This window comes from Echinococcus granulosus (genome assembly GCF_000524195.1).
Source record: "Echinococcus granulosus chromosome Unknown EG_S00015, whole genome shotgun sequence".
Classification (NCBI taxonomy): Eukaryota; Metazoa; Platyhelminthes; class Cestoda; order Cyclophyllidea; family Taeniidae; genus Echinococcus; species Echinococcus granulosus.
In genome coordinates this window covers 187,366-197,526 of record NW_020170395.1, presented here as the reverse complement: position 1 = coordinate 197,526, position 10,161 = coordinate 187,366, and the positions used below count along the sequence as shown (strand labels likewise).

Below are 10,161 nucleotides of genomic sequence, written 5' to 3'. Positions count from 1 at the left end.
TGAATTTCACGCTACCGAGACCAGGGGGACTGGTGACTGGTGAGAGATTGGAGAGGAGGCTATTGGCCATAAGACGTGGTGAACTGGGCAAAACGACACTACCGTGAAACATTCGACAGCCTTTGATGATGCACAGGGAGTCAGGGTGATGAAGTAGTGGAGTGGGATTGTTGGTGGGTGAGCAAATCGGCCACTTATTCTTGACGAAGCGTATTGGCTCAGTCAATACGTCGTCAGAATGACATTGTCGCTTCTTCATCTTCTGCTGCATCCATTAACAGAGTCCGAACAGTGTGGATAACGTGATGCTTGGCCACATCCTCAACACGAGTTGCTGCTATCGCAGCGTCTTCTTGGTTGGGTGCGTATTTGCTGATGAGGTGTGACAGAGCATCGGCATGGCCAAACACTTCTGCACGAAAGCATCGGTAGACTGGAATCGCAACTCATCAGGACGTGTATCCTTTGCTGAAACCTATTTGCTGAGTGTGTTGGCACACCGAATCGTGGACCGAAAGTTGAAAATGGGCGTTTGTTGCTTTGTTTGGTGCATCGAGGTTGCTGAATCGCAACGGCAAATCTTCCAGCTTCATGCCAGTCTGTAAGGCTTGACTGAACTAGACTATCTCACGTGTTCCAGCTTTGCACCGGGTGGGGGAAGAAGCTTGACATGAAGAGGGTAGGCAGGTGAATCCACGTGGCTTTTTATTAGTAAAGGTGAAGAAATGTAGAAAGCTTCGTAGAATGTTGCATTTGTCGAAGTGTCCACCGTCACTGCCTATAAGCGTTTGATGGTGAGCCACAAGTTGGCGGAGAGTTTCACTGTTATGCAACATTTTGTCTCTGGAAGCAACTGACGACGCTCCAGCCACCTCTGTATCCATCTTGGTCAGCCCACAACTCACTGCATAATCCTATTTGCGTACGAATTTTGCACGCCATTTCTCTGATTCTAGAGAGGATTGGGTTGGAAAGTAATTCCTATAACTCCCTTTTTCAAAATCTACCTTAGGGAATAAATTGTGTGAAAAGTCTTTGAATTCCCTTTTCTATTTCGCGACATGAAAATAGCTCGAATTTCTTCTAATCTAATGCAAATTTTTTCTGCTGGCATTTAGATGTTATCTTGCATTCTAGAAACTCCATGCTTCCTACGGTGCCACTTTGTCTGCCAGCAAGGTCTATTTTATGACTACTACTATTTTCCTACAATATCTGTTTAGCCGATTAAATTTTATTCAACTTTATTTGCTCCATGAATCGAGGCAAACTCGGTTTAGAAGCTGAATTTATAAAACCTTCTTTTTTAGCAACATGAGAAATGGTTTGCAAAATCCAATTTTAGCGATGAGTCCACCACCCTCTACTCCACAGGCGCAAACACATCAACAGAAGATTGAGCTCGCTTTGTGTGGGTGATGCCCTATAGACGCGTTTTTGCCTTGGAATTATGTACCTGCCCGGCGCGGAATAGCAAGTAGGACTGAGATCCGCCTAGAACGCGTTCGAAGGAAGCTTTTCCTTCAAAAACACCAAGGATGAACAAAAAAGTGATCCGGTTGGAGGATTGTTCTATTTTTAATTTGAAAAACACAAGGCAAGACCTCCTGCATTGTTCCATAAAGCCTACTCACGAGAAGACCTCAAACCGTTCCATAAAGTGAGAGGTGCTGCTTCACCTCAGCCCTATTCTCCGTATTACCCTCACATTTCTCCAGGTTGCTAGCCCCTTTTCTCAGCATTAGAAAATTGCATGTACAGCAGACAGTCGGGTGATGGAACTAATGCTATAATGGAGATGGACAGTACCATACCCTTTCTTGAAATCTAGAGGTAAAGCCTAAATCGTTGAACTGCGACACTGCAAAGGCCCGACGTCCTCATACTCCACTTAACTGCCCTCTGCCAGTCGCCTATGATTTGGCCCTCCTTCTATCCCATCCACTTTACTAGATTTTCAGCACTCTTGTGCATTCACTACACAGCCAACTTAGGCCATGCTTTGTAGTCTTGGAGGATAACTCGGATACCACGGAACTTGTGTAATTTGCGAAAGGATGGACAAGACTTCTACACTGTGCCCCCGAGACGAGATGCGCGTTGATAATAGGGCTGAAATCCCGACGACATCTTATGGTATGTTGGTCGCATTTCACAGTCTGGTGTAGAAACATGAGCATTTAGTATACCCCCACTTCCTTTAGTCATGCCCTCTGTGTTAATAACCCCTCAATCAAACTACCCTTCCCCTACGGCCACAGAGATAGCCCGAGCATCGCAATATAATGGACAGAGAGGAGAATAATAGACGGTCCTGTCGTATTTATTGCGTGTAAAGCACAGAAAAAGGGAACAAAAATGCGGAGGGAGACAGAGAGGGAATGTAGACATAAAGAGTGCGATGACGACGACAAATTTACAAGAGGCAAGGAGGAAGGGTAGAAGAAGAGGCAGATAAATGCAACAGAGGGGAGGGAAGCGCCACTGAAGGATTAGAAGAGGCCCTTACGTTTTTTCTCCGTCTTGCTACGCTCCTTAATGACCTCTGAGAGGACGCGTTCGCCTAGGCCACCCCCAGCGGTGCTGTGGGCCAAATCAGCGCCGATGTCCCACTCTCGCCAGGCCTCCTCCCAGCGCGCCTTCTGCTCCTCGAAGGCGCGGCGCTCCATCTCGTGTGCCGCCTCCTCCTGACGCAGCTGCTCCCGCATCTGCTCCGCCCGACGCAGCAGGTCTGCCTCGAACTCCTTCTGCTTCTGGCTCTTCTCCGCCACCTGCACAAACGGAGGAGGGATAAAATCACCTGACTTTTACGATGGAAACACGGATACAATCCGCTGTTTTTGAAGAAACCCCTCTTCCTGCTCCTTACGGCTGCGAATTCGCTAGGTTTCTATCTCGCCTTAATCTACACACATGAACTAGAAGGGAACTCAGCTGCTGTACATTTGTCACTATCTATCACCCTTCCCATCCTGCGTCTCAGTTGCAAAGAGAACTCAACAGAGTGGAAGGCAATTATGATTCTTTGTCACCTTTGGAAAGAATAGAAAAGGTAAAATAGGCTCATTCGACGTAGAAACGCTTAATCTTCCTTGTCCACCCACTCCCCTTCCCCAAAGCTCACAAATACGGGCTGAATTCAGTTGGGTGACTTTTGGGCCACCTAAACGTTAACCAAATGGAAGTTTTTGGTAGAAGCGCATATATTTAAAAAGGATAACTGATGCAACACTTGCATTTTTCAACTGTATGTTGCATCGAGCTACGACCAAGCAGAGTGGACCAATCAGATCATAAAAACGCGAGCTTACATATGATCCCAGGATCATTTTCTTTTTCCTTTTGAAGATAAATTATAATTCCTATCAAAATATCATTTCATTCACTGTCCTTAGGTTGTGATGATAGCTAAATGTAGCTCTACCGTCCCTGTAAGAAGTTGAAAAATTGGTGGTCTTGACAACAGAGGCGTCAAAGTGCTAGGAATAATTCAAACATGATTTGCACATTACGCTCCCTTCAGTTGTGGAATATAACTCCACAAGGGTATGAAGGCCTAGATCTGAAGAGAACAAATTAAATCGAGTATTTGTGACTTAAAGTTTACATGGAGAGCGAACAAACAGCCGTTAAAGCAGAACACTCAAACCGCTCAGTTCCAAGCTCATCCCCAATTACACTAAACATAACTAAGGAAACGCCGCAGTTCTTGCTTCCTATTTGTAAACATCAAATTACCAACGTTTTCACCCATTTTCCAACTTCCGGTAATCGTTTAACTTATACATAGCGCAAGGTAGGGTTAAAAGTGGATAAGATGTGAAGTTTGGCGAAACTCAACAAATATATGGATCCTTGTAAATACGGTCTCGAGGAATGTTTGAAAAAAATAGACATCCCATTGGCATCGATATATTTGAAAGAAAAACTGTACACGTATTCTTTCGTGCATGTTATCCCGAATGGCGAAATCCATTTCAACTCCAAATGAACACCACGTGAAGGAAAGATGGTTTAACCAAGGCTCCGTTAATTCAGCCATTTAAACCGAAAAGTAAAAGCCAGATCTTTTAAGGGGATTTAAAATACACATTTTATAAGTCATTAGTTAACTTTGTGAACGCAGTTCACGAGAAATTCCAGACAACCACAGAACACAAGGGAACTAATGAATTGGCGTAGCTCGTTGAAGCTAAGACCGTCTCAACAATCACAAATGCAGAATCCAGAATCCAATACCTTCAGAAGTAAAGGAGAAATTGTTTCCGATTGACCGATCCTAAGTAGGGCTCCGATGCAGCTTGTCTCAATCGCTTAAGTTTGACAACTTGCTTCCGTTATACAACTGCATTTATCATAGTCTCGGCTGCCACTAAGCGTTTTGCAAATCTACTTAGCTCATCCCGACATAGGCTAGCCACAGAAAAATTGGAGCGACACTGAATTTTCAAATGAAAAATTCCCAAGAAAAAATCGGAAAATCACCAACAAAATGTTAAATTTAGAGGATTATTAGTCAAGCTGCTAAGACTTGTGCCTAAAATTATCTGAAAATCAGACCCGAGAGTATCCTCACACAAAAAAAACTCCCGCGACTAAGTTGTAAAAGTAGTCGGTAGTGTGGATGACATTCACAGGCTCACTGATCAAAAAAATCAAGTTAAGCGCCCTTCATTCACATACATTGGGAAAAAAAGCAGAGACTACCCCAAAAAAGGCTGTCATTCAATCCAATTCAATAAACAGTGGAAAACAAGGTAAACTGACCTTCTGAGCGAAGACAGCCTCCATATCGGCCTCCATTTTGCGCAGTTTCTGCTCGTGCTCGCGCTTCTCCGCGTCCATCAGCATCATGGGGTCCTGACCATCGTGAGTCTTGAAGTTGCTGTCCTGGGCAATGCCCGACAACTTCGCCGCACGGTAGTTCTCATAGTGCTGACGATGCGTCACCTCACGCAGGTTCTGCAAGAACAGCATACCTACAGCTGAAACCCTCCTTCGCATTCACCATAAAATGGGTCCTTTAGATTACTAGCACCAATTTCAACATTAGATGCCGTTACATGGACATGGAGGCCTTCGAACCCTTTTCTGTGTTAAAAAAAATGTTACTTTCAGATTGGTACGCCTTACAACTTCTTCAAGGATGAATTGGGCGCAACAATGCGGTTTTTATTTAACAGGTTGTACTTTAAGGCAAAATTCTCAATGAAAAGCATCTAGGATGTGCATGGAACATCATCCAGCCCCAAGCAATGGTCAGTGAAAGTCCCTAAAACTAATTTTGCATGCAGAATCTGTGAAAACTCACCGGCATCAAATTTAGAGCGCCTTTTGATGTAGCGAATTGTCGTATCATTAACCATATTGTTCTTAGGAAACTGATCCAGCAAAAATTGACTTTCAATGCGAAAGATGATTCAAATGAACACGACTCTATGTTTAACTATATGGGCCTTTGCCCGACCTAGGCTGTTAGTCTATCGGTCTTCCCGCATATTGGTAATAAAGGTTCTTTCAGAAGTGGGTGCCTTGTTACGCCTTCAGGGGTAATTTGAATGCAGAATATGATAGGTGAAAGACATTTGCCTACGAAATTTAGGGCCACCTTGGAGCTGGATTACGTAATGCTGATCAACTACTACAATGTCCGGCATCCAATCCTCTTGTGCTAGCAAGATGGAGGCCTACGTCTCCTGAGCCTACATGAGTAAGCTGAGCAGTTAACACTGCTCATGAAGAGTTCAAAACTGCCAATCACTGATCAAACTGCACTGGAACCGTACACCAAAACGGAGCGGACGATGTATGCATTCATTAATTTGAATCATCAATGTTGCCAGCTACCACTACGGTAATAAGCAGACGCAAAAAGGAAGGAAAAATGGATGTCCTCTTGGCACGTAAATGTACAATAAGATTAGCATCCTGGCATCCAGCCTCCGGTGGCAGGGAAATCCATCTCACGGACCGACTGCACTATCGTTTAGCACTCCTGAAATCTAGTGTGAACCGGACTGTTCAAGGAGTTATACAGTCCAAGAAAGACGATGAAACAAAGCACTGATAACATTCAAATATCCCATATATCGCATATATAAGCACATAAGCTTCGGTAGAAGTCATTGAGCCCTCCTTTTCAAAACGCATACTATGCGTCAGTTCACCAATCAAGCAAATGAGCTGGCTTCCGAGGGGATACGATCTTAAACACTTCTAATTGAAGTATTCTGGGTATGTACCACTGCATATGGAAGTCAAAATCGTTGACATTTTTTCTTTGGCAACGTGATATTATTTGTGAATGCATACAATTGTCACCACTCTAAATGCACACTTTATGGTTGCTGTTGTTCGTGATACTCTCGAATACGAGTTAATGCATGGAGCCCATGAAAAATCGCAGGTGGCTATAAGCATCACCGAGCCAAATGTTTAGTTAAAAAGGTTAATATACGAATGCGAACTTCGAGAATTCCCGTTCAACTGGGCAATTTCCGCCTTAAAAACAGGTTAGCCAGCCACGGGAGACATGCGCTGCAAAATACTTGCTAAGCTAAAGAAATTGATGTTTGAGGTAAATCAGTGAAACAAACAAATGTGTGGAGCAACTTACTGGGTTATGCTGCGTGAATTAAACGGGCAAATGTGCGATAAGAAGCAGTCCAAAAGAGTCACCAAATTAAGGTAATCAAGCTCATGTCATGCGTGCAGGGACGAATGCAAATGCAGTAGCAGAGGTGGCTTGGAGCATCAACCAATTATCTGTTAAAATAACGGCTAATGAACACCCATATGCAGTACGCTGGTCGGTGAATCGAGGATTCGCCCTGGGGTAGAAGAGCTTCGCTTTGAGGAGCCAACCATGTGAAGGACCCAAGTTGAACTCAACGTGGTGAATGGTGATGGGACAAAAACAGTGCTTGCGAAAGCTTTGGACACATCCACCAGCGGATGAATTAGACTAAGCTGGAAATCTAGCCAAATTCATCCATATGAAAATTTCCACTACATAAATTTACGCATATGCAATGCGATTTTTGGATTCCATCGCGAAAAGTAAACCAGTGTCAAACAAAAAAGGAGCCGAGTAGCCAACTACCAGATTGTGAGTAAATCGATCCAATCTCAGATGGAGTGAGGGGAACGGGCAAGTAGACAGGAAAAATGATTACAAAACATGATTCCAGAGCAGAGACCAGCTACCTTTCAGGAGGAAGACTAAATTCTGTAAAGTAACTAGGAGAATGGGAACTAGACTTCCTGGCTTATTGTTAGCGATTTGGCTGATCATTTCTCAGTGAAATCATGAAAACAGGTACCGAAGAATAACATGCCACTTTAGCAGCAAGTTAGATATGCTTTAGCACATGATTAGACGGTACAGTTGGCAGGCTCTGTGCATGTCAGAATAGCATGATCTTTCCCAAGATGAAAGGGAATAAGTAAATTGACAGATTGAGTAAACCTTCGATAAGAAACCGGTTCAAAGAACTCCTTCTCGTCATGAGATAATCGAGATCCTCCCTAAAAACCTCATTAACAGAAGGACAGAGGGATGGATGGTACTCTACGAAGTGATTATGAATGCTTGGAAATTGGGTGGACGCACCTGCATCTGCAGCTGGATGAGATAGTAGCTGAGGACAGCGAAGTCATTGTGCTCCACATTTTCCACTTCCACCGTGCCCCAGGGGTAGATGCGAGCACGCACCCGATTGCCCGCGGTGTTGGTTATGTAGGTGTTGGCGCCCACTACTGCGAAAGGAATGCGGTCTCGCAGGCCTCGCATCCGACTCCGCTCTGAGTCCGTCTTCGTCTCACCTACGGAAAAGGGAGAGCACCGCTACATGATCAGAAATTAGTCCCTTTCCTCCAATAATCTTTCTGCTTTTCACTACTGTATTTCAGTGGGATTAAACGGTCTGATTATAATAAGATGCCCAACATCAAACGCGAAAACCATCTCGACTTCCCAAAAAACACACCCTGTCAACCGTTAAAAGACAATCAGATCAATCGCATCAACAAGGCATTTGGCCGGTGAGTTTAGTACTAAGCTTATGGCTCCCTATGGGGGAAATGAATCCTCAAAACGATCCAACCACGAGAGAGAAGTTTATACCAAAATAAGGAGATAATGATAATGATGATAGGGAGGACCCAGTCGTCAGTTTGGACTTAGACCCTTCTTTTCAAAGCCTCTTCCGCACAACCAAACGCAATCGAACTACATAATGTACCATAGTCTTGTAAGCCAAAATAAACGATCATTCCAAATCGATTTCAAAATCCATCAGACTCGACCCAATGTCTTTCAAAAAATGGAGTCGAGAAGACCATCTTTCCTAAGGTAGAAATGGTAACGGTTCACGCTCGTACCTACTGAATCAGCATAGCCCTGCGTCCTCATGACTAACATGTACCAAAGTACCCTGTGTTGATGTGATTGATGAGGACCCGTACACAGTCGTGTTAATTACGAGCTTTATTTTAGTAGTAGAGAAACAAGAGCCAAAAATGCATAACAGCATAGATCTAGCCTTTCCGGCTTCAAGGAAAACAACGCGACAACTTACCATTGGTCTTATCACCCTCGACAAAATCGTAGATTCTTATTTGGTGATGTTGTAGATCCGCCAGAATATTTTTCTTAAATTCCTTGCATTCGTCTGGTGTGAGACAGTCCGCTTTGCCAATGACAGGGATGACGTTCACTTTGTCTTGAATCCGCTTGAGACATTCAGCATCCAAACTCTTGAGTCGGTGACCTGTGAGACATGAAGTGGGGTAAAAACCCAAATTACACGCGGCATAATCATTCAACTAGCCTAAGTTTACCCGTCGGGGCAAGAAAGTACAAGCAGGCGTGGACGCGTGTGTCTGCAATCTTTCTTGAATCACGAGAAACGCGTCCCTCCGCGGTCATGTAGTCATCAAATCTGGCATCGATGTAATCAACGATCGGTTTCCAGCACTCGGAATTGTCCACGCATTCCCCAAACCCAGGGGTGTCAATTATTGACAATCGTAAAGTAACGCCGTCCTCCTATGTCAGGAGTTGAGGATGCCATGAAACAGACAAACCTGAAGCGAGACAGTGGTGGAACGCACTTTCACCGCACCCTTAGCTTTCATCGAAGGGCCTGGATAATCCGGACCGTAAACATCAGTCAAGAAGAGAGTGTTGATGAACGTGGATTTGCCCAGTCCCGTTTCTCCGACGACCATTAAGTTAAAGTCGAAACCTTGCCGCACGGCACGCCTAAAAGCCTTCATGGCGTTAGTTCAAGTTTAAATAATTACGTGATTAGGAATATTTGAGTAACCGACGTAGGAATCGGGAATGCTGTTGGTAGAACCATTTTTTAATCCATTGAGGAGGTTCTCCTGGTCATACTTGGAAGTCCTGTCGTTAATAGCATCTTTTACTGACGATTTCGGAGCATCGAGAGTAGTTATATTTTCCTTTCCAAAGAAAGTACCGCGTCTGCCTGCAGACGTCGTCATCAGATTAAAAATATGAAAACAGCTGAACAAAGAAGGGTAAAGTTTGCAGAAAGCGGTTGGAAGTAGCCAATCGGAAAAGGCTAATTGCACCAATCAAATGTAAATGCAGGAGCATTACAAACTTATGTAAAAAATTAATCATCTTTAGCATAACAGGCATAAGATCAATTTGTTTCGAATTTTTTGGTATAATGGTAATTTCATGCCCTTTGCAGTAGAAATACACAACTTTAAAAAGGGGCGCGCTCAAAAGGGTTTTGCGTTTTGAGCTCGTGTGTATCGCGGCTTTTCCCTCAAATGCTGCCGACCTCCGTTGTGCATTCTCTGCCCGTAAATATTGACGCTGATGGGGTAACTTTGGAGCCTCCGGAAGAATTTGTGACAGCTGGGCAAGTTTTTGCTTAGGTTACTAGAATAATATCTATTATTGAGTCAGTCGTTACGACGGCGTAGTCGGAGGGCATGGAACTCCTGATTTGCGTTTTCGTTTTCATTTTAACATGCGCTTTATTCTTGCAGTATTTTAAGGTACCTTTTGGTGTGGCTCTTTTACGAGTCCTAGTCACGGATTTGAGTCAGGTAATCAGCTTAATAACACCGTTATATAATGTAACTCTTCTGTTTGACTTCTCATATTGGGATGTCAAGTAG

At 43.9% G+C, this 10,161-nt stretch overlaps 1 protein-coding gene across 1 annotated transcript; it reads right to left on the bottom strand. All coding sequences in view use genetic code 11, as the record gives it.

Moving 5' to 3' along the window:
- Positions 1 to 2,492: 2,492 nt before the first annotated feature.
- EGR_03036 (Septin-7) lies at positions 2,493 to 9,510 on the bottom strand (the record flags this gene model as incomplete). The annotated part of the gene is made up of 7 exons (XM_024492285.1): positions 2,493 to 2,771; positions 4,768 to 4,962; positions 7,613 to 7,824; positions 8,580 to 8,771; positions 8,842 to 9,049; positions 9,088 to 9,273; positions 9,307 to 9,510. 7 exons carry the CDS (start codon positions 9,508 to 9,510, stop codon positions 2,493 to 2,495), a joined length of 1,476 nt encoding a protein of 491 aa, XP_024353211.1.
- Positions 9,511 to 10,161: the final 651 nt, after the last annotated feature.